This window comes from Phasianus colchicus, chromosome 10 (assembly GCF_987193195.1).
Source record: "Phasianus colchicus chromosome 10, bPhaCol1.hap1.1, whole genome shotgun sequence".
NCBI lineage: Eukaryota > Metazoa > Chordata > Aves > Galliformes > Phasianidae > Phasianus > Phasianus colchicus.
Genome location: NC_143445.1, coordinates 16,622,918 through 16,647,554, shown reverse-complemented (window position 1 = coordinate 16,647,554; position 24,637 = coordinate 16,622,918). Strand labels below are relative to the sequence as shown.

The window sequence follows — 24,637 nt, the reverse complement described above, 5'->3', positions numbered from 1 at the left end:
TTTGTTGTTGCTTTCGTTTTTACAGACGTGCTCCGAGAGCAGGCTCACAGAAAAGGAGCTGCCCTCCTCGCTCTGCGGGGCTGTGTCCGTGCTCAGGCACCCCAAGCACAGCACTTCCCCACAGCTGCCAAAAAGCACGGGGGAAAAAGCAAAAGCTTGGATTTTTCCAGCTGCTCATACACGCAGGCAGCTGAATGCACATTGAGCAGGCAGTAGGAAGTGCAGGTTCAGCCCCACTGTAGCTTTCAGGACTAGGAGCCTCTCAGCGTATACCAGGCAGCTGTGGAAGCTACAGCTGGAACTGAGCACCAGCACAGTTGGAAATAAGCCCTGGGCAAGCTAGGAATACAAGCACTCCTCCTTCTTTTCACTTACCTACCCCTACAGCAGCCCAGAGCTGGGCAAGCAACAAAAGCATGGCCCCAGAGCACAGCCCACCTCTTGTACCACCACTCCCACAGAGCAGCACGGGCAGCCTTCTCCGTTCTACATACTTTATTAGATTCAGAGCTGGACAAATCACAAAGTGTACAAAATGGAGACCACACTACCAGAAGCAGGATTGTGGGTAGCAGCAGCATTCCTATGGCCCAGAAGCATTTGGTAGAAGTGCGGAGAGGGCAGGCTGGGGCAGGGGGCTCTTAGTGCCAGTTGCATTTTAGATTCCAGAGGACAGACCCTGTTCACATCCTGACAGAGCTCAGCTGACCCACACCCCCTGGGATGGAGGTGGCCTTATTTCCAATTCATTTGGAAAGGAATCACTGGCTCAAGCCAGCAGTGGGTTGGGGTAAGTGCTCTATGGACCTGAAATGCTGTGCCACCCACATACACACCAGCAAGAGTCTAAACCCTCATCCTTGTTTGGTCACAAACCTTCCCAAAGCAGGACTCTATACTGAAGACTTTGCAAGAAATAAGAAGGTGGCAAGATCCAAGGAGCCCACCACCTCCTCTGGCAGAAGCCCAACAAACTCACCACCTCAGGCATCCCAGACTGGCCAGCAACATCTACCACAACAGCAATAGCTAGTACAGAAGCCAGGGTAACTTCAACTCAGATTTGTCCAGTCTATGTTTAGGTCTATTCTACGAGTACATATGCACAAGAACTTCAAAAATACTAGGATATGATGCAAGTAGTGAGACACCAACAGAAGAGTAGTTTAATGGTGGACGTTCCCTAGAAAGATCACGAGAGGATGGGAGTTAGACTAGCCCTTCCCCACCCTGGGACAGGGAGCAGGAGGCTGACTGCAACCCTGCACACAACCTGATTCTGAACTTCAGTTGCAGCATGGGTGGTAACTGAGCACAGGCAGGAGAGTCTGCTCCCAGGTGAGCAGGGTCTGTCGATCTGCGTAGAGGGGCCAGGCAGATGTTCTCTGAATGTACTTGAAGACTGAGGAGACGTGGAGGATGGCTTGGAGAAGAGGGAGCCTGCCAGCCCGCTGGGGCTAGCACCTGGTCTCATAGATCCCACTCCTGCCAATGTACCTCACCCATTTTATCACATCGTGGTCACTGTAGTTCAGCTTTGGCTCAAAGACTTTCAGATAACGCACCTTCAGCCCAGAGGGCGCAAATGGGACCTGTTGAACAAAGGAAAAGCAGCAAATCAAGTTGGAACATGGTGATAAGATACTCTCCACACACAACAACCTGAGGACCTCTAGGCTAAGCATCCAGGAACAGACTCAAAGAGCCGCCCCTCCCCACATGCACGGTGACAGACCCCAGCGGCTGTAAGGACAATATTCTTCCATTAGCTTTGATACCTGGCTGATCGGTAGAATTGCACAACAGCTGGGGACAGGGAGCACTCAGAGCTGTGCAGTTCCAAGGAGGCCAGAAGGAGCTGGACTGACAAAGCCTCTCTAAGGTCAGCAGCACCTCGGAAGGGAAACAGGGACTCACCTCAAAGTTCATGGAGATCGGGGGCCGAGCCCACTTCTTCTTGTCATTGGTGGGCAGCAGCTCAATCTCTGCGCTGATCTGGGATTCCTTCATTCCAGCCATTCGTTTTATCCTATCAGAGAAAGCACAGAAGAGTGACAAGGTGTCCAAGTTAGTTCTCCTCTTCACTACACATGCTCGGTGCAGATGGAGACTGAACAGACTGAACAGACTGCCTTCCCAGACCCTACCCACACAGCACCCTGATGAGCATGCTCACTTACTTCCACACAATGGCATTCTCACTAGCTTTGTACTTTGCCTTCCCTTTCATGCAGATAACCTGCACTCCACTGGTATTGAGGGGTGTTGGGATCCGGACCTGAAAGGCAAAGGATAGAGAACAGAAATTATACTGTAGCAGGGGCACTCTCTTCTTCCACAGCACAGCAGCACCACCACACATCTGTAAGCACTCAGTTCACTTCAGTCCTGTGCAAGTTTGAAAACTCTTCTATGAGGACAACAGAGCAGGGGACAACAAGCAGAGAGACAGAATAGGCCCACAGCTTACCTCTATCTTCTGGGCCAACAACGAAGGTTTGAAATTTGATTTGATCACCACCTTCACTTCCAGTTTGGTCCGACCCACCTCCCGCACCAGGGGGATCACACGGAAAGGAAGGATGATGTCCTTAGTGGTTCGGTATCTGCAGGTACAAAAACAACAGGAAACTCTGAGAAGGAGTTGAGCTCCTTCAAGCTCTCAAATTATACCAGCTTCCCAAAAAGACAGCATCTGCATGCTGAGCATGCTAACAAGCAAAGAAAGAAAACCACGCAACTATGTTTCTACCACATCTGTAAAATAAGGACTTACAGAACAATCTACAGATTGCACTTTGAAAAGAAAGAAGGCAAGTGTAGCATGTTCTAGTACTCAAGGACTGCAAGTCTGTCCAAGACCAGCAGCACCACTGCAGCAGCAAGCTGCCAATACCAACCTGGTCATCCCCCCACACCGTACCTCATGAGCTCAAACTCTCCATCTGGTGGAATGAAGCTGATGCTCCTCTCAGAATCAAACTTGCTGAGCCTCACACACTGGTGGAAAGTGCAGTCATCGATGGCGATTGACTGTTTGCCGCTAAAACACAAAACAGAGTTAAACAGCTGCAAGCTACAGCCCCAGTACCTTGGCACAGCTGAAGTTTGCTCAGGCAGAAACTATTCTACAGAGCATGTTGCCATTGCAGGTGTCCAGGAAATGGGGAGGCAGGGAGAGATTTAGGGGACAGCAGCCTCCTGGCTCAGACTTCCCTTGCTTTACCACTAAAGTCATATTTCAAGACAATTGCTTGAAACAATTCTCTCCCTCCTCTCCCCAAAGCTGAGACACTTCTGTTGCAGCCAGAGGAACACAATGCTCAGGTCTGCCTGCCAGCAGCACGTCAGTGCTGCAAGGGCAACTCTGCTAGCCCAAGTCTTCTTGCAGCACAGTAATAAGAAAACACTTTCCTGTCCACAAAGCTATCCCACTGCCACAAGTTAGGAGATGTAAGGTTTAGACTCTTCTTGTTTAGAAACCTCTTCAGATTGATTTCTACACTACTAGCAAGTGATATGATTCCAGAGAGAAGCCCTTGTTCTCATGCCAGCACAGTAATCAACTTGCTGAGGACTATAACTGGTGGTATTATATCTTTTGCTTCACAAAAATCTACCCAGCTATCATCTATGCATTTAGGTTCGCTAGCCTAGCCTGACAGCACTCAGCTTGTGTTGAATTCCAGTAGCTAGGAAGATATTCTCAGGGCTAGGTCCTACAATTAGCTAAGAACTCATTTCATCTAGTAAAAGGGACCATAAAAATGAGAGTTCAGCTGGCAGCAAAAGAGGTAGAAGTACAGAAGAAGTGCTGCAACATAGTGCTGTGATATCTAGGCTGCCTCAACTGCTACAAGCAATGGGGTGACCATGCCAGTGTGCAGACAGTATACGTAACAGCCAGGTTCAGCTGTCCTAAGAGCCACCACTACCTGCACAAATGGGAAAGCAGACTTATCCCAGGCTGACTGTCTGTTCAGTTTACACAAGCCATTGTTGTAGCTTGTGCCTCAGGAGTGGGAGTTAGTCGTTCCTGATCTGTTGCCCAGATGACAGTCAACATTAGCAGACAAGTTCTTTGGTTTCCACAGAATACTGTAGGGAAAGCCACGCTGCCTAGCTAGTGCCCAGGTCTCAGGCAGCATTACTTGGGATCTGACACTGCCACATACCAGAAGCCAAAAAGCAACTGGCAACAGCTGCTCCTTTGGGTCACCTCTGCTAAATGCTTCTAGACAGTGACATCTCCTGCCTGTTGCCTGCTGGAGGACCATGACTGGGCAGAACCACCCAGCAAGAATCCCTGTCTGTTCTGCTTCTGTAACTGAAGAAAATAGCACACTTACAGGTGAAAATGCTCACAGCACAGGAACTCTGGGCAGTGTTGCTGACTCTTCAGAGGCCTACAGATATTTTATCTGGGATATTCCCCCACCCACTTGAGGCTCATTCATTTTATTAGCTAGATTTGGTTACAAGAAAGACAGCTTAGAAGTGACAGTGAAGTGATAGCTCTTGGCTTGGTTCTGAGATAAAAGGCAAATAGCAGCTCAGCTCTGTTTGTGGGAACCATCTAGGAAAGTGTCTGAGGTCTGAATTACATGCACAAGTCACACAAAGCAAAAGACAGGGTAAAGAGCAGAGTGCACACAGCTGAAGCAGATTATCTACCTTCCCAATTCACTGGGGGGTCAGCAAACAAACAAACAAACAAACAAAAAACAACAACAAAAGAAACAGCTCAGTCAAAAATGGTTAGTGGGAGAAAAGTGACAGTCCCTTTGCTTCCCCCTCTTTTCCTGCCTTCTCCTGTTGAGAAGAATGCATAGAACCCATCTTCAGCTCTAAGGTGAATACTGACTGAGGCATATTTGGAAGGAAAGCAGCTGGGCTCCCAGAAGGGATGAGTCTCCAGACCATACAGCCACCTGTGTGACAGCAGCAGGTGCTTGCATATTAGTTTGTCCACCATTCTGATCTATAAAAACAATCTGGGTGGAAGAGGCTATTGTCAGAGGGGTTCCTTCGCTGTTCCTTTGAAAGGCTGACTACAACCTGTAAGAGATTCTGTACTGACTACAACTGCTAAAGACAAGTTCTGGGAGAATCTACCTTGAGAAAACATTTCCAGGTACAAAGACCCCACACTTATCACTTTGCTTGAATTTCAAAGATGACAGCCCAGAGCTCCCACTGCTCTGGACACCTGTTGTTGTACAGAAATGAAGTCAGTCACCCAAGACATGGAAGTCATTCCACTTGCTCACACGAGTCCTGCTATACAAAAACCTTCTAATCTGAGGCCCTAAGCTTAGTAGCTCACATAGCAACAGACCTACCCAGAGAAAAATTAGCAGTGATAGCTGAAGGGAAAAAAGGAAGTTGCTTCTGTCAGATCAGAAATGCTACCAAGCATTGCCCTCTTTTGAGAGTGCCAGGTGGCAAATACTTTTTACCTTATGCCTCTTACCTTTTCCCCGTTTCATCCGCAGTCCCTTTGCCCTGTTTTTCAATGACAATCTTGTCATTCATGCCAAACTTGCACTCTGGCATTCCACTCAGATAACTCTTCATCACCACTCTGCCAGACACATGGGCACTCAAAACCTGACCTGGAGTAGAGAAGAGCACAGTTGAGAATACTTAAGCACTCAACTATTACCAGGAAAAAAAGACAACAGCTTAATAGCTCCCACTTACCTTGGGGGGACATCAAGAGATTCACGCTCTCCAGCACATCAAGGAAGAGTTCATTGCGACGATATTTGATCCCTTCACGTCTCCACCCAATCTGTCCAGTCACCTGGCTGGTGATCTGGGACTGCTCTTCCTTAGTCTGAAGGGAAAGAATCACACCTTAAGCCTCTAGATAAAAGGAAGGACTAAGAAAGCTTACTTTAAACCAAAAAGAAAGCACTTGACATTTACAGTACACAAATACTTTTAATAATTAAGATTTTAAGTGTTGTCACACACCTGATAGTGTCACAAAAGCATTCCTTCCTCAGCACAGGAAATCCTACTCCAAACTAAACATTAGTGAGAGACAGCAGGAAAGCTGCTTCCATTTTGTTAGTTGCATGTTAGGCCACATTTTGGTGTGAGGAGTACTGGGCTAACCTGATGATATTCAAATCACATCTGACACATCAATCTATATGTAAGAGGAAACAGGGCAGTTTGTACCCTTATCTAACATAAAACCCCAGGGCCATGAAGCAGCTGGTAACAGTGACTGCTTTTTAATGACGGCAGTCATTACCGTGCCGTCTGGGACAACAGTTGTACTCCAGCACTAACCTAACACACACCTAACAGTATCTGTGCTCCAAGCTTCCTATGAGCATTAAGGACTGTGCTGAGAGGCACCAGCAGGTTTCCTACCTGATGCTATAGGTGGGGTCCAATCACACGCAGAAAGCGAAGAAGTAGATGTAGAGCAGCAAGTGTGGTGTACACAGGGTTAGACAGGCAAGCAGGTCAATAGCAAGAAAAAGGAGGAAGGGAGAAAGAGGCAGGTTAGGCTTAAGGCTACTTCAGGACAGGAACAAAGCAGGCCAGCTCATTGCTAATTAGGTAGCAAGTCAGCACAAACAAGACAAGGAGCTTTAACCGCTAGCTCAGAAAGCACAGCACACCTTCCTAGCAGTGAAAAGTCTTTTCAGGCATGGCCCATGATACACCACCCCAATGCAAAGTAGGACAGAGGAAACAAGCCAAATACCACTCCCAGTAGTGGACTCCATTCCTAAAGCAAGCTGTGGATGTTTACCATGGCACAGATGCCTAATCTAAGGACGTGGTACCCAGGGCTGCGGGCATCTTAATAAAACCCAGTTCTGTAAGCAGCTGTGTCCTTGTCGATCCTGCCTCTTCCACCAGAGTGGAGTAGAACGGCAAGGTGGGTCCTTCTCCAGCAGCCTTGCACTGGGCCCACAGGGTGGCAGTACATGACCACAGTTCGAAACCAGTGGTGGCTTTGTTCTTGCCAGGGTTGGTCACTCCTTAAGCAAACAGAGCCATTATCAGAACACTGACAAGGGAGAGCGTTTTATACTCCACTGGGAACTGCTTAGGTAATGTATTCAACGCAGCACAAAATATTTCTCCCCAGAAAGACTACTGTAACCACAAAAGGTGAAGTACTCAATTCTTCACTGAAAAGGAAAAAAAGCTGAGTTTAGAAATCCTGCCATAAATGCAGATTTTGTTCCTTTAAGTCAGCAGCCCAAGGAAAAAATCATCATGAACTAAGAGATAAGAGAACACAGATAACAGATGATCCAGTCCCAGATTTCAGCCCAACCTATCTGTCAGATATTTGTTGCATGTGAAAGAGGAATTTGAGGCTCAGTGTGCCAGAGTAAATATCAGACATGGAAACATGGAAAATTCCATTTCCATTGCTCCCCTGAAATACTAGGTCTGGCAAGGATTGCTTCTGCTCTTTTTGAACTGGGATGCATAAAACTCCAACAGAGCAGATAGCTGTGGGCTGTTATTTATCTAAAGCTGTAGATCAGAATTCCTCTTTAAAGGGAAAATGCTAAGCCTATTGTTGAACAAGGTAAGATGCCGTGGCAGTACTGTGCACACAAAAGGCATAAGACAAAAACAGACAAAAGCAAAATAAAGAGGGAAGGAAGTGAGGGTGGTAGAGCTTTCCTAGGAACAGGAGCTGACTCAGCTGCCTTGAGTGCTGACTGTCCAAAATATCAGACTGCAAAAGGCCAAACAGATTTATACTAGGGTTCTGAATACAAGATTGAGGCCGGATGCACTCACATCTGGCTACTGATACACACGTGCCCTCTTGCAAAACACTGCTGTTCTAGCAGAATATATGCTGCTCAGAGGCAGCTTCTCTCTCTCTCTTCCTCAGTTTCCTGAGATACTGAGTCTTGCTACTAGAAGATTAAAAGGAGTTCTTAGGAAGTCAGTGCTAATGAAATAAGCTAAAACAGAGCCTACGGAGTCTTTGACCTCTGCTTATCCTTAGTCACCAGGCAGCCTCTTGTTGAACACTTCATTTCTGCTTACACCTTGGGTCTGAAATTTCATACAGATCTACTTTGCAGACAGCTTCAGTGTAGACTGATTTCCAGCTTCTCCTTGACTCACTTACTAAATAGATGATAGAACTGAGCTAAGTCCTCATTATGAGTTGCATAGCTTTGTTAGAAGAACAAATAAGTAATATGCGCCAGGAACACAAGAAACAGTAACTACAGCAGATGTTTTGTTTCACAGAGGTTGAACATGAATTAGGATGAGAAACCTAGTTTTGAGGAGTAACCTGCAGCAATAAGATAGAGCTAGACTGAAAAACATTCCCCCAAACAGTCCAACTTCTGTCTTTTTCTCCTCAGGAGCAATTTATCCTCTAATCCCACGTAAACTTTGTTGCAAGAGTTACTACTGTGCCAGATGTGGAGAATCTCACCTCTAACATGAGATCCCAGACTGTAAGGATGCATCTGCAGCAACAGAGTAACATCACTTTCCTGACTGCCAGCAAGATCCAGAAGGCTGAAGAATACTTCATTTCAAAGACAGGAACGAAAGCCTGATAGCTAAAAGCAGCAAAGACTTGCAGAGAACAGACCTGCTCAGTGAGAGCCATGCACAGGACAGCTATTTCTGGTTCAGCAGGCAGATGTGTTTATTCTGTGTCAGAAGGTGACACAGATCAGTACCTGAAAACAGTAGTCATTTACAAGCAAGGGACTGTCACTATCCTAACAGGGCCCCTTCCTCTCATATCTCATCAGGAGTTAGGGAGTGCGAAGTCACATAAACACAGACTGCTGGAATAAGATGCCAGTGAGCTACGTTCCTGCCAGGGTGTTCTCAAGCTACTCTGGCACCTCCACCCAGTACAGGTCAAACAGTTAGTTGGGTAGTTAACTGCACTTTCTTGAACAAGCTTACAGAAAATTAGCCAGCAGAGCAATGCTGTACCCCAAAATCCCTCTGGTTACCTGACTCTTGATGCCTTGCTGAGTGATGAAGGTCTTCAGGGCCCCTGTTTCAGAGTTCTGAGGATAGCCAAAATCCAGGATTTCTACAAGAGAGTAAAAGACAGTTAGCTCAGAACCATAAGCCAGAAGTGCAACAGAGACATGCTGTGTTAACAGCAACGGTAAGGAAAGAGTTACAGATCAACCAAATGCAAAATCATACAGCAGGCTGAAGGGAAACATCTCACCATCCAGCAGCTCATAGATCAGCACAAAGTTGTTCTTTATGTTTTCCTCACTGATCTTTCCGAAGTAAGCAGTCATCACGTCACACATCTTGTAAAGAAACTCAAACACCATGGCAGCGTTGACATTCTGCTTGGTGACAGCAGCCAGCCAGATGTTGGAACGTTTGACATGGAAGAAACTCGTGCGGGCGATGTTGGTGACAGGTGAGCGGACCTGCTGCCGTGCGTGGATGACATTGACGCGGAAGGCGTCCACGGCATTCCGCCTACAAGACCAAAGATAAGTTACCACCACGTGTACAAAAACAGGTTGGCTGCACAGTCCTGCTTACGTGATTACAGTCAGACATTGAGCTACACATACCCAGCTTACTTAGGATAAGCGCCTGGGGATGTCACAGCCAAGAGGGACAAATGAAGGCTCCGAGCAGAGCTGGACATTAAAACCCTGTACAGACTCAAGGAAATAAAGCTACTGGTCTCTGCAGTTTTGTATGACAATTCTAATTGCAGGCAGAAAGAGAAGCTAACCCCCATCTGGAGCCAGATGGCAGAGTAAACCTTCCTTCTGCTTATTTTGCTGATCCATTACCACAGCCAGGAATGAACACTAAAAAAGGTTGTGACTCTGAGAAGAGTCTGGTTTTGACTGGGCTATTTAGTATCTAATCTGCATGCCCAGGCCTTCATATTCTTGCCCCAAAACAAAGCTGTAGTCTCCCCTGATATGACAGTTCCCCTGGATATACCTCTGAGTTTAAAAAAAAAAAACAGGATATCTGCCCAGGTCACCTGATAGATGTCAGTGCCTGCGCACACCACAAAGGGCAATTTTAATTTTCAGATTCATCTCACCTCCACATCCCAGGTACCATGGAGGGCAGGCTTGAAAGCAGCAAGCAGGATTAGGAACATTTCTGACTTTCCAGTTATGTGTCCTTTTTAGCCTGCTGTGCTTCAGAGCAGGTCTCTTGCAGACAGTAGCAGCAGTGCATTATGTGCACTGGAAGATCCGGTACCACTTATGATGGGAAGGGAGCCCAGCACAGTGCAGAAAAGGTGCTGTGCAAGTTTCCCCAGTTACTAACATTGTTAATCCAAGCTAGTTTCACTATACACCACCAACAGGGAACATATAAGTCCTAGCTAAACATATATATCTGCATGATATTCTGGATGTCAGCTTTCCCACACTATAGAGTTCTTTCATCCTGTAGCTACAAGTCAGGATAAGCTCCTCAAATTAAGTCAAAATCCACTAATTTTAAGAACACTGGAAGGAAGTCTGAGGGCTTCATATAACAGGACAGACTTAAAAACAGTAGCCAAGACACATCTAGTGCTTTATTACTCATACCCTTCCTTGAGACTACGTAGTACAACAGGGGCTCTCCTCATTGCAGTGTCAAGGGCATGGTACCAATTATGCACACCATGTTTGAGAGCAGATAGCAGTAACACCCTTGCAAGCAAGGATACGTGCAAATGCTCATAACAGTCCAGCAGACAGTTCCAACTTTGAAAACAAAGGATATTCAGAAGAACATATGTTATCATAGAAGGTATTCTTTCCTAGCAGAAGCCTCTTCAGTAAACACCCTCCCTCGTAAGCAAAATTCTCATGTTCAAATATCTCCCAGGCTTTACAGCTCCAGAAGGCTTGTAAATTTGATTTAAATTAGTATCTGCTTTCCCCCCCTCCCCCAAAAGAAAGTAGTTAGCCTACTGTAAAACAAAATCTAGAAGTCCCATTCCTCCCCTCCAGTAAGCTTTTCAAGAAAAGTTCTGCTTTCTCTGAGCGGCAGCCCTCCCAGCCTCAAGTCCTAACCCACTAGGACTAGTGCCAGAACCAGCAGTCGGACTGGTGTGTGCTACAGGAGAAGCCTCAGGTCAGTGAAGCTTTTCTAGCACACTGACTGCCCACTGCAATGCCAGTCATGGCCTACCACGCGTCTCTTACCTATTGCTACAGCAGCCAATGAGATGGGATGGACAGAAATGGCGCCAGCGGAGAAAGGAGGAGTGACAGCAACAAGAGAAAGGGTTAGAAACACACACACAAGGCACAATGAATCCAAAGAGATAAGGAGAGACCAAACAGCACCCCCTCCCCCTGGGCACAAAAGGCCTAGGAAGTACTGGCTGGGAAGTAACAAGCTGTGGCAGCAACAAAGCCCTCGCATGGCACAACACAGACATGCCATGGTCAGACTGCCAGTGTCACAGACTTGCGTTTGGTTGAATTTCAGGACTAATTGGGTGTTTAGTTCAGATGAGCTGTATTCATTTCACATCTCAGATATCTAGGCTGCTCTGCTAACACATGTGGCAGGCCTTGGTAGGAAGAAAAAAAAAAAAAAGAAGTGAACCCTCAGTCCAAGGCACAGCCTAGAGATCACAGAGTCCCAGGTTTCCTTTTTCTGGTACGCCTCATAGCGTACTCATAGCTGCAAGTCTGAGCGGGCATTGCTATGGCAGTACTCTCACTGGAAGCTGTTTGGGTTGATGCCTCCTGGGCTGGTCCAGCCACCAGGAAACACAGCAGGTTAGATAGAGCTTGGAGCACACCTGAAGAGATATGGCACATTTTTCAGATTCAGACACTGCTCTATCCAGCTTGCACTTTTTCCTTAAGGATCAAGAGCCATGAAGCAGAAATGATGTATTAGAAGCTCAGAAACCAAATTCCTATTTAAAGTGCATGCAGTTTGTCATGTAAGCTGCTCAATTTCAAAAAGCTTTTTTTTTTTTTTTAAAAAAAAAATCAAATAGCTGCATTTTTAAAAGCAGGTGGGTTCTCCCAGAGACAACGTCACTGAGAATCAAGATGTTTATGGTCACAATAGAGCCCTCCATGGTATCCTGAATTAAATGCATAGTACTTTGTTTATATTTTTAAGAGGCTGTTCATGCATGCAACTAGCTGCTGCACAGATAGATGCACTACATGCACTGAAGCCATTCTCCTAAGCTGCAAGCAAAGAAAGCCCAAATTCTGTGGGGACTGTTTTCTGCCTATATCAAAGTCAAGGGAAGGACTTCTTCAACTGCCACTTTGCTCATTTGAGCTAGAATGTGCTTATTTAGACCCTTTAACTACGCAATGGAAGATGTTCTCATTACTATGGATAGCTTTTAATCTCTCCCAATACACAGGCTGAGGCTTCAGAACATCAAAGGCAAGTGCCAAGACCAGGGTCTCACTCTGTACCCCTATGAAGATGACAGCAGCTATGCCTATGTTCCATTCAACCTACCTCCCAGCAAGCCAGATGGGTCAACTCCGTGCACTTCAGATCTATCAATTAAGAATTAAAAGACTCCAAGTATTGTAGAAATCTCAGATGCTTGCCTTAGAGACAAACTTCCACAGAGGAGAGCATAAGCTTTCCTTCTGAAGGCGAGGTAGGGCACTTAAAAGCTTTCGAGTATGCCTGGTATTGATGTTCACATTCAGAAGAGGAAATAGGGGATATCCAACTTCACTTGCTCGCTGTAGAGCTGAAGATACTGTTACTTGATATCAAAGTAAGACAAGTCATAATTGTTCTAAGATAACTGCTTTCATAAGGTTACATACCTAAAAGTCACAAACTGAGTTTGAAGGCCTGTTTCAGAAGGAATCCAACACCTTAAGGAATAAGCTCAGTTAACAGCCAGCACCTGCTCCACCTAAGTCACAAGACTGACACTAAGACACTTTCACAAAAATTGAATGAAGGATTTCACTGAAAGCAACACTAACTCCTAAAGTTCTAGAGAACATTTGGATCTTCTGGGCAGCTATAACTGAAAGAAAAAGGTAAGACTGGGTCAGGTAGGAAATCCAATTTTCTAGTTTTGCCCCACCAGATGTTCAATATGTAATAAAGTACATCTTAAGTCACTCCAGAGGGAGAATGAGCCAAGAAAAAGTTGTAGAAGATCATTACATTAAAATATTTAACTTTTCAGCTTATACTTAGAGGGTCAGAATGCCTTTTAAAATCAAAACCGTCAGTTCAAGTACAAAGCAATCTAAGTGCTTTAAGTCTGCAAGCCACAAAAAACCCAAGACCTCACTGCCAGAAACTGCAGCAACAGTGCCTCTAACCCCACATACAGCACATTCTCAAAATTCATCAATAATCCAGCCTGCCTTCATTCAGTCACCATAATACCTATTAATTAGGGGAACTTCACAAGCCAGATCTTGTGGAATTGCTCCGAGGAGCTTCAACTAACAGACTTGCAAAAGACTGAAACAGCACAGCAGAGACAGAAACTCCACAGCCAGCAGTTCTCTGCTTCAGAAGTACAAATGTTCCTTGGCTCAGCTTTTTGTGGAAGATTTGAGGTAGTTTGGCCATACTTTGAACTGCTACTTTGCTCTGCTATAGTCAGCTTAGAATGAGTCAAGAGATGCTTAAAGCTCACTAGGTGAAGCCTTATTACAGATACCACTGACAACTACTATCCCATTAATGAAACTACAGAACCCTTCAGGAGCTGCTACTTTTACTCAGCTTTAACCTCCACTAGACAATTCATACCCAGAAAGGAACTTAAGTGAGCAATGTTAGCCCTTATGTGAAGCGCAATGACATATCTACACTTACTGAAGTGTTTCAGAGTTTCCCACAGCTTTAGTTACCTAATACACACACAAGGCTGGCATACAGTTGGGGCACAGAACATCAGAGTACAAGGGTGGCTTCTATGAAACTGCTGCTAATATCAAAGTGCCAAAGACCAGAGGCAGTCTTCTGCCTGCACTCAGTACTAGACACCTGAGCTGGAAACTCACTCTGAACCCTGGTTACAGTGCATGGCAGACAATTCCCACATCTCTCCTCCTGTAATGTTTTAACAACTACAGTGAGGGTGGCAGACTCCTGCAATGGCAGCCTATGTTGTTGAAGCACTTGGACTAACAGCCATGTCTCTAAATACAGAAAGAAGTCCTAGCTTTGCCTGCGGGTTATTCTTTACTACTTTTGGTAGGTGATCTGGGCTTAGTAAGCTCAGCTATTTCAGAACTAGGCCTAGAGCAGCAAGTTGAATTGCAGTCTTACATGCATGCACAGCTAATGCAGAACAAAGCAGCTCTAGGTTGTTGTCTGCACCAAAGTTAGACAGAAGTGCAAAGATCAAGGATGCAATGGAAGCACTTACCCAATGTCATCCCGGTAGACTCGAGAGATTAAAACCTCTCCTTTGTGATTATAGATGAATAAGCCTCCAATCATGATGGAACTTTAATCTTCTCTTCCCATGTTGGTTAAGACCTGGAGCAAGAGAGCACATGTGTCAGGTTGCACGGTGACAAACAGCAGGGCCTGGTACTAATCAGACTCTTTATTCTACTACAAAGCATGCATCCCTGCAGTGACGGAGATACAAATTACATCACTGTACAGCAGGGAGATCTTCACAGCAAGTACACATTGGTTTATCATTGCTTGCCTAGGAAGACTGCTTAACTTTGAAGAGATAACAGATTCCACAGCAGCAGCCATTGATCTAGTTGTTCCAGTTGTTGGACAAAATGCAACCAAGCTCCTAAAAAGATTTTTCTAACCATTCAGTTTTGCAGATTATTTAAGCAGCATCCTGACCAAGTTCCACACACACCTGCTTGGGATCACAGCTGCCTCATAGGATAGGCTGTCTTAGTATCTACAAAAAGCTAGCAGTTGTCTAAAAAGCTTGCCTGGCTAATGACAATGGCCTGTTCAGACTCTTGCTTATCCATAAGCTAGCAACACTGCACATCAAGACCATAAGAGTATGCTATTTCAATAAAGCAAAAGGTGATAGGGAACTGTCACAATGCAAGTGGAGTCTGTGTGTTGTTCTAACTGCTTTCACAGCTTAGAATTGGTATCTTGAGCTTGGGTTCTTGGACCTAATTTCTAGAAGCATCAACAACTTGCCGTCAAGATAGACAGAAACAGCAGAAACTATGATGAGCAGAGGAGAGGAGTTACTCAAACTAAGCTACTAGAATACTATTATTTAGCACTGTTACAGCTGCTCCTGTACCTTAGCAGCAGTACTGAATAACATCTGTGAGCTTTGCTTTGGAGTCAAAACAGACTAGTCTGCACAACAAGCCATAAGAGCAGATCTCAGCATGAGACACTTCAAGCGGGGGGGGGGGATGTCTGAAGTTACCCCCTCAAACTGCTAACCTTCTCTTTCTGTAAATATTGCTTTAAGGAGATCTGCATAGCCAGTACATCCCACAAAGGCAAACAGCCTATTTTTCTTCCTCTCCAAAGCATAGTTACTTTACCAGACCCCATTCCTGTAGTCATACACACGCTTACTTCACCTCAGCCCCAGTCACAATGCCCACTCACACGTGTGGCTGGTTTGCTTAGCCCAGGGAAGAGCACTACACACATGATAGGGCAGGTCATGTAACCAGGTCTTGGGACGATCACCTAGAACGAGATAACCAACCATCCCCACACTGCTGTTTGGGAGATTAGCCTACACCCACTTGTCTGGGGTGGGTGGAAAGGATAGGGAGGGTGAGCCTAGAAACAGATGCTGAGGGCAAACTGATATTGTTTGTTCAGGAACAGCAGAAATGAAGTCAAAATGACCTTGTCTCAGATCGTCTCAAAAGTCAGAGAAATAGAACACAAAAGCAATGAACGTATCAGAACTAGAAGGGCCTCCAATGCAGAAGCCTGCAGCATTAAGAGAATCTTCTAACTCTTACATTTAAGAAAATAAAGGAGCTGCTTGATGGGACTGTAGATGTGACTTTTGTCCTAAAACAAGATATAAATAAAATAGTGAATAACTACTTCTACTTTCAGAAAGAAAAACTTAAACTTCATAAGCCTTTACACCAACATTTTTAGCTACCCCAATGAGTTCTCAGAGAGCCATGCTACATGTACTTTTCCACTATTGGTCTTCAGCTCGTCACAAGGAAAGAAAATATTTTAAAAATTACCTCTCAAATCAAAACAGTGAGAAAGACAGAAGAGTTCTCAAAGCTCACACATGGCTTTTACTCAACACATTCTGCTGGCTGCATCCCTGGCTACTAGCAGACTGCCTCCTGCCACTTGTCAGTGGCTTCACGAGGCACTGACAACAACATTCATTCCAGACAAGAGACAATGATGTCTTTTCAGGCTGCTGCAGCACTGACTTCCACATCTGGGTATGCATCATTCCTATTAAAAGCGATGCAGAGATCTCTCATCCTCTTTCAGACCTGTAGAGAAGAGTCTCCTAGAAGCTTATGCAACTGGTCAAAGCTGGATCATATGAATCCTACAAACCCTTTCCAGAAGATTCCTAGAAAGCACATCCTAGTCTTAAATATAATCTCCCTCTTGGGCTCTAATGCTGCTTAAGTTATTTGTTCCACTATTTTTAGCACAAAGGAAACATCTGCTTTGATGAGCAACAGGATCAGACACACAGCATATACAAGACAATGCATCTTGCTAGCATGGCAAGCCAACCACTTTCTGAAAAAGTCTTAGAATGTTTACTACTGTGCTAAAAACACACAGAAGATTGCTGATGAAGCTTCCTGATGGAAACTAGAAGCCTTCTCTTTGGAAAATCTAGGTATTTTAGATGTTGACTGAGATAATGAGGCCATCCTTTCTCATACTTAGGTGAGAACACACTCTGCAATAGCTTCACTTAAGTTATGAAGAAAAACATCAGCATTTTTAACTGCATCACAGTTCCAGGCAGCAGAGTCACCTGCTTGCCTATACTTCGAATAAGCATGTTAGATGATGAGCAGATACAGTGTTACACAAACATTTTTAGTCTTTAAAAATCCCTCCAAGCCATTCATGACATGTAGACCTTCTCCACTGCCTTCAATCAACTCTTTCCCAGAAAGGCATTTTCCTACCTAACTCAGTTCCTCTTGAGAAGGAAGCTGCTCCATGCTTTGGTCTTTCTCAGTGCTTCCCTCTGAATGTTTTCCTTCTGGAAGGAAACTCAAAACCACACAAGTTATTCAGGATGTAAGCAAACCATGGCACAGACAATATAATCACTCTACTTTGATCTGTTTTCTTGGTGGTTCATAGTGCTTAGCTTCCTAAAACAAACAAAAAGCAACCACCCAGCAGATCACACTGAAATCAGTCTTCAGGATGGTTGATCATACTGCAGGTGAAGCTAGAAGTACCTTAAGACCCTAACCTGCCTACTTCCTATATGTATCATTATACCTTTTATAGAGTGGAACACTAAATTCAAGGTACAAGTCCCACCACTGCCTGTCATTCTCACCTACTTCTCCAAATAACTTCACATCTGCATACTGTAATTTTTAAAAGGAAACAGGACGATTCACCAGGATCACTCTTACTGCAAATCCTCACTTGCAAACAAAGAGGAGCAAGCAGAGAGATTTGTTTCCAATCAGCTGATGCACGTTAGCTCTGCTATACAGGTAACAGGACCAGGCGTTGAAGAATTCTGTGCTGTGAATCCCTGGCTAATGCCAGAGGTGGCAGTTTCACTTACTACAGGTGCAGCCAAAGAATCAGGACTGCTCTACCAGTTGGCTTGATAATGTTTTTCCTTCATTTTGGTGCAATGGAGCCGTTCCTTCACAGTGTGCTCGTGGTGGAAGCTCAGAAGCACTGACAACACCCCAGCACCACCACTTTTCCTGATCAGATTGGTGTTCATATTCCCTCCCCACTACAATGACTTCCATCAGCTCATCAGAGCGGGTCTGCACAGCTGGGAAACTCAAGAGGTGGAATGACTGGCCCAAGGATATATGAACAGATGAGAAGCAAGCAATACAAAGAGTACCATGCAAGAGAAGTTGCTTAAAGCTTAACAAAGAGAACGGCTCTTAAAGAAGACAATGGCCCTCCTTGAAGCAGTTGCAGTGAAAATAAGCTTGCTTTGTTTTGATCCTCTCCTTTGTGCTTCAGAACAAGCTTCTGAGATACTTGTTTCAACTGTTTCAAGGTTACTGTAACGAAGGAGTTAGTGCTGCACTTCTGACCCGCTAAGATCTTCCACACCTTTTTAAATAATGAACAGGTTTCATTTCCAAAGCTGATCTGAAAAGCAGCAGCCTGCCATGGTTAAGAACTGCAGGGAACAGCACTCAGATTAATTTGTAACTGACATTCGGTGACTCACGGCTGTTGGAATCAGAATGCCCCAGAATAAGAAATCCACCACTGGAGATGGGTTCATCGGCTCGCAGTGCTTGGCAATGTGACTCAGAAAGCTCCCAGTAACTGCATTGCTCAATCAGCTCCAGTGACTCATTCTGCCCCTCTCCACAGTCAGCCCGTTGGAGGGAGATTGCCCTGCATTGTTTTTGAGTTTCCTCGGGCTAATAGCTCATTGCAAGACAGCTGAAGAGCAATGCCCAGCACTTCTTTGACTGCTTCTAAGTGCCCGCAAGCCAAGGCGACTAGCTGAAGCCTCTGGCTTAACGGCCTGTCAACCGCATTTTCAGAGCTACGTTCCTTCTGTTTCACAAGCTTGAGCATATGGCAACCCACTCCACACTGTTAGTTACCACGTTGTTTTTCTGGTTATAACATAGACGGGTTTATTTTGGTTAAGGTGCAGAGAAGATCCATCTGAACACTGAATTTGCACCAGCTGGTGACTAATCAGATCGATTTAGAACAACAGTCCTCTCCTACCAGAGCCCTGTTTCTCCAAGCAGCTAACTGCTGGGGCTGGAGATCTGACAGAATGCCTTTCCTACAAATACCTACGGCCAGTTTGCTTCCTGCCCTGCTGCTAAGTGCTCACATTCCAATACACTTCTATTCCAGACCATAAATAGAACGCCAAAGCATCCTGAAGAGCATCAGAGATGGGCCACATACTTACAAGCCCACGGGAGTCAAGGCTGTGTGGAAATGCCTTAAGGTAACCTTAGTAGCAAAGTTACCATCTTAAAAGCCTGCTACCAAAAGGAGTAAGTACAAAAGCAGACCGCTGGGATATGGATTTGAATGCATGTCCGACTATCGGCAGGTGTTCCTTTAAAAGCCAGACTTTGCCCTTTCACACCTACACTGTGCCACACACTTGGAATGCAGCTCCATGCAGCAGTGTCCTGATGCCAGGCTGTCAGTAGCTTCAACTCTGAGGTGCAACACGTGGCTGGCCTGGGAGCTGCCCATGGACACAAGGCACTAAACTGCAGCATCCACACCAGAAGAAAAACACCTTTTGCAGTTGCCTGTTCTTTAGGAAATGAAAGACAAAGCTGAATGTTAGCCTAAACCCTGGATTCACACAGACATTCAGATGAGTGATTTTCTCCAATACTAATGTCCCATAACCTGAAGTCTTCCAAGCAACACCATTTAGAACAGGAACAGCTTCAACCAACAGGACAGACTTCACAACATTGTTGCCTGACTTCTGAAAATGCACACACAGAACTGAGCACAAAAAAGCTGACCTGCTCAAATTCATTGCTCAGGAAAAATAACAAACTGCTACTCAGTTTTCTACAGAGGTATATTATTACCAGGTAAGAGGTGCTTGTTCTAGCCCTAAAAGAACAAGGCACTGCCTGGAAGAAACAGATCAATAGCAATGTGCCAACAGCATAGCTTATGAGTGGTGGAGCAAACATAAGAACTGAGAATATATTAGCAATTTTCATTCAGAAAAAAGTGTGGTTGTCTATAACCTTCCAAAACAGCTCCTTAGAGCCCCCCCAGCACAGTCAGCAGTCTGCCCACTGCAGTATAGGTCTGTGCAGTAAAACCCTTAAGTGCCCTCTTAAAAGGCACAGAGGTAAATCTGCAGCCAATGAATAAGTGCTCAGGAGCAGCCTGACAACAGGGACAGCTCTTACACTGCAGCTACAGTTTCTCATTACCACCCAAGCACCAGCAGCCTCAGAATCTGGAAAGTGCTGGTAGCTTTGTGATCATGCAAGCGTGTTCATCCACTGATTTTAAAAGGCAACTTTAGGAACTGCTGTATTTCACTAAGTCAGCTGTGAATTTGCCACTCTTACTACAGTGAGATCTCTCCAGAAAAAGAGGCTTGGCACTACAGGTGTGAAAATGAGCTTGCTATGTGGCCTGCTAATTACCTTCCAGTCAGCCACTGACAGAGCAAACCACTGAAGCCTGACCAACAGACCCAAGTGGACTTCTGCACACAAGCCCACGTCTTGGAGCAGAGCTGTGGCTGACAAGCTGTGAGCATCACGGAGGTTCCCGTGTCATCAAGGACAGTGGATGAATAGTGTGAAATGATCAGCAGCAAGCTCAGGAACCAGCTACTCTGGAATCATTACTGCCATTAAAGGGCTAGGAGTTTCCTTGCAGCACTGACATCACCTTGAATGAAAAGAGGAGTGTTTATTACGTACAGAGTCCATCTTGGAAGCAGCAACCACAAATCAGTCAATAAGCTGGCAGAGAGCAATCAACCCATTTAGTAGTCTATTAAAAGAAAGTTTGGGTTCTGACTTAACAGTAAGTAAGACTTCTGTGCATTAATGAGCTTATCCAGCTAAGCAGTTGGAGGTACATTAGCTGCTGGAGCTCTCATCCAGGAGAGGTACTGCAGCTCTCACAGGACCAAGGGCAAACCCACTGTAACGGTTTCTGCATTCCAGCAGTCGCTATGATCTTGGACAAATGACAGCAGTAGAAGCAGGAGGTGGATTAGTCAGGCTGCTCTTGCAAACAAGCTATTTAGGAAACTAGTCTTTTCAAGCTAGCACTAGCTGTTATCAAACCTACAGGCTTAAGGCTTACCTCGATGTCATCACGCACCAGTTAATCTGAGGACCTAAGCTTTGCTTAGAGTGATGCATTAACCACTGTCCAGGAGGCCATGGGCCACACCTGGTTTTAAAGAAGAGTAGCTGCAATCCTGGGGAAGACAGGCTGCATAATTTAATTAAGACACATATTGTGAGCTAAAGAGCTACAGAGATAAGCCCATCGGTTTCAGAGGAACCGTTCCTATTTTAAACCCAATCCCATAAATCCCCACAACCAGTGGGCAGGAAGAGAAGCACGTTGAACTCTTAGCAGGCTCCCCTCCTACAGCCTGCCTCTGCGTGCCGTGCTGCACGCCACCAGCCTAGGGGGGAACGAGAGAAGTCCTGACACAGGGAAACACGACAGGCTCCATTATTAAAGCACCACGCACCCCTCCACCTTAAAACACATTCACAGCCTTTAGCTGTACAAGCTCAGAAAACTGATGCAAGACACCATGCTACACTAGATAGCTTCATCTCACCTCTGCACCAAGAAGCAACGAAGCCAAGAAAAGTTTAACCAGGGTCATGTGAAGGGACAAATAAAGGCTTTGTTTGATGAGCATTCCCACTTCATCAAAAAAGAAAACAACAACAAAAAAAAACCACACAAACCCTGAAATACTATCAAAAAGAATCTTCTGTTCTCCCTGCTTCAAAAAACTGCAGATATAACCCTTTGAACACTCAAGACTCAACTGTTCAAAGACTAGGAATGCGCTGTCTCAAGAGAGGGGAGAAGCCAGCCACAATATCCTTCAGAGACATCACAAACGGCTGGAAGAAAATACGGCCCATCTGCAGCCCAAGGAACGCTGGGTATCTTTGTCACTAGATGTCAGCAACATGGCACTGCCTACAGAAAAGGAACGATGCCCCCGCTCTGACAGGGAAAATATGGAAGTAGGCAGCTTGGCAGCATCTCATCAGACTGGAGATTGTCCCTGCAAGCAAGACTCACTGGAACAAGTCTAGCTTTTACTGTAAGAAAAAAAAGCAGTAACTGCAGTTCTGAAGGCATTCACACTAATGCTGGCCAACAGGACTCACACACCAGTATAAGCCCAAGCATGGATACAAATGTAACACAACTAGAGCTCCGAGCCACCGAAACCACTCAGATGTGCCTATCTGGGAAAGTTCCAGGCTCAGATTCTGGAAGCCTTAGGCTAAAACTTCACGGTAGCTTCGTCATCCTGGAGTGAGGAGAAAGCAGATCTTGAGATCAGGCAGCCGATGGGGAGAATCGTTTCCCAGGGGGGACAGCAGTCAGCTGCACCGGGCGACAAACAAGGCTGCGTTTCCTGCAGCTCTGCAGGATCCAAAGCCCGGCCCGGGGAAGGAAGGAAGAGGAAACGCATCTATGGGAGCTGCTGGATAGGGGCCCACTTTACGCTTCAGCACAGCATCAGCAGAGCCGCTCTGCGCCTCAGCGGGTTTCCCACAGAGGAAGCTGGAGCTGACAAGCCGCGAACGAGCTAACTCACGTCCCAGCAGCGGTGCGGACGAACGATTCCCGGGGAAGTTCCCGCTGATCCGATTAGAGGACCTTTGCTCGGGCTGACCCGGCACGTAGCCGGAGCCCTTTCCCACACGCCGCGTGCCATAACGATCCCACCCGAGTCCCCGCGGCCGCCACTTCGGCCCCGCCGCTAAAACAAACGACCGAGCCCGGCGCGCATCGCAGCCCGTCCCCAGGGCCGAGGAGAGCCCTGCCGCACAGCCCGCTCACAGTCCTGCCGCTCCGCGAGGCGCGGCCCGCCGTCACCCCGAGCGCTGAGGGGAGGCGGCCCGGCGCTGTCACAGCCGCACCGCGGAGGGCCGCGGACCCCCGGCCCCGAGCGCTGAGGGAACGGCCGCGGCCGCCGTCCTCCGCCCGCCGAGCCCCGGCCGGCCCCCAACCCGACGCGGGGACGGAGCCCCACCGCCGCGCGGGGAGGACAAGCGGGCCGCCCGGCCCTGGCGCGGAACGCCTCACCTGCCGCCGCCCGCCGCCGCTCGCCGCCCAGCGCCCAAGATGGCGGCTGCCGCCCCCCCTTCCCTCAGCGCCCCCCCTATCACTGCAGAGCCGCCGCCGCGCATGCCCCGCCCGCGCCCCGCTGGCAGTGCGCATGCGTCAAGCGTGGAGGCGGGGCTTGGCGGCTGGGGCGCGGGAAGGGCTGAGACGCGCGATGCATGCTGGGAGCCGTAGTCCTGCGGCGCGGGGAGCCGCTGGGAGTTGTAGTTCGGGGGAGGGAGGGGGGCTGGCAGAGAGCCGTTAGGCCTGTAGGACGGCGAAGGAGAGGCCGCCCTCCGCCCCGCGGGCCTGAAGCCCCGCTGGTTCTCACTGCCCTCCATAGGGCACCCACAGACCGCCAGACCAAGGCCTGCTTCCAGCCCAACGGAGAACGGCCTGAGCACCCCTACCCAGAGGGACGTGGCTGCAGAGCGAGGGGCAGAAAGAAGAGCAGGAAGGAGGAAGCTGGTACAAAACAAAACACGAGGCAGCAGTCCAATAAAACTATGTTTATAAATAAAAACAAGGAGATTGGTTCTGTTTTTATAAAACCCAGCGGGCAGGGCAGGGGGAGGCGAGGCAGCGAGCGGGGCGGGGGGTGCAGGGGGCAGTGGGGCAGTGGGGCAGTGCCACCATACTGCGTCCCAGGGGCACGGGGACAGGCGTGAGGGAGCGGGGGGGGACATGGGGCAGGAGGGCACAAGGCAGAGCCCAGGAGCAAAATACATTTCGTCTCTGGAGTATAAAAGAACCGCAAACAGAAAGAGTGAAGGAGATGACAGGAGGGCACTGAGGGTGCAGGCAGCCATGGCCACACGCCTCCTTCCCACAGCCCAGCAGGAACAGAAAGGAGCGGCTCTGAGCACCCATGAGAGAAGGAAGAAGGATGAGGAGGGTTGGAGCAAGTGACCCACATCTCTGTGTGGCCCAGCAGAGCTGCAGCCCCTGCCCACAAAACTCACGTCCCTCCCAGGCATCATACACAGGGAATGGAGCAGGGTAAGGCCAGTGCTGTCCCTCTCTGCAGACAAACACGGGGGACATCTGTGTTCCCCCAGGTGTGCCTTCCCTCACTCACTGGCTGCATTCTCAGCTCTCAAAGAGGTCTAACTGCTCAGTGGCAAGGCGATGGCAGGGCCACAGCTGCCCCAAGGCCCGCCCCTGCAAGTGACTGTGGGCAAAGGGCAGGGCAGAGGCCCCCTGTAGGCTTCTTCAGGCCAAGTGAGCACTTGCCCCATGGCCCTATGTTCCACGAGTCCCATAAGGCAGGGGGCACGGCCCCAGTGCCAAGGACAGGGCAGGGGGAAAAAGGGCTCTGCCCCAGGCAAGTCTGGCCCAAGGCCGGGGCACAAAGGGGATGCAAATGGCAGCATCTCCCCATTCTCCAGAGGCACTGAAGCCCTGGAACATTCAAGCGTTAGCTGAAAGGCAACTACAAAGGGATTTAAAATTCATGTAAGGCTGGGCCCGGCTCCCCTCTCAGGGCGTCTTCCGCTAGGGGGAGAAAAGCAGCCATCTTCAGCGCCATGCGCGCCCAGCGCCCTTGGAGCTCCGTGTCCTCCTGTCGGGCCACGCCACGCTCCAGCTCTCCCCCCTGTGGGCGGCAGGCTCAGAGAAAGTCAAACACCCCGTAATTCTTTGCTGCTTGATAGAAGAAACACAAAAGGGTGAA

General features: G+C 47.3%; 1 protein-coding gene across 2 annotated transcripts; it reads right to left on the bottom strand.

The window, feature by feature from the left end:
• Positions 1 to 477: 477 nt before the first annotated feature.
• AP2M1 (adaptor related protein complex 2 subunit mu 1) lies at positions 478 to 23,050 on the bottom strand. Of its 2 annotated transcripts, XM_031603532.2 has the most exons (12): positions 22,948 to 23,043; positions 17,091 to 17,167; positions 14,366 to 14,478; positions 9,212 to 9,477; positions 8,985 to 9,067; positions 5,704 to 5,839; positions 5,474 to 5,615; positions 2,924 to 3,043; positions 2,471 to 2,606; positions 2,181 to 2,278; positions 1,918 to 2,029; positions 478 to 1,592 (listed from the first exon to the last, which is right to left on the bottom strand). In XM_031603532.2, exons 3-12 carry the CDS (start codon positions 14,437 to 14,439, stop codon positions 1,458 to 1,460), a joined length of 1,302 nt encoding a protein of 433 aa, XP_031459392.1. In that variant the 5' UTR covers positions 14,440 to 14,478; positions 17,091 to 17,167; positions 22,948 to 23,043; the 3' UTR covers positions 478 to 1,457. The 2 variants fall into 2 exon arrangements, with proteins under 2 accessions (XP_031459392.1, XP_090003602.1); XM_090147476.1 differs by lacking the exon at positions 17,091 to 17,167 and having other exon boundaries at positions 22,948 to 23,050.
• Between the last annotated feature and the right edge of the window lie 1,587 nt (positions 23,051 to 24,637).

What these genes read in the sequence shown, in the direction of transcription:
- AP2M1 (XM_090147476.1), bottom strand. Translation starts at nt 14,439, where the DNA reads ATGATTGGAGGCTTATTCATCTATAATCACAAAGGAGAGGTTTTAATC. An exon ending in GTCTACCGGGATGACATTGG is followed by an intron (nt 9,478 to 14,365) that starts GTAAGTGCTTCC and finishes TTGGTCTTGTAG; the next exon opens with GCGGAATGCCGTGGACGCCT. An exon ending in GATCTATGAGCTGCTGGATG is followed by an intron (nt 9,068 to 9,211) that starts GTGAGATGTTTC and finishes ACTCTCTTGTAG; the next exon opens with AAATCCTGGATTTTGGCTAT.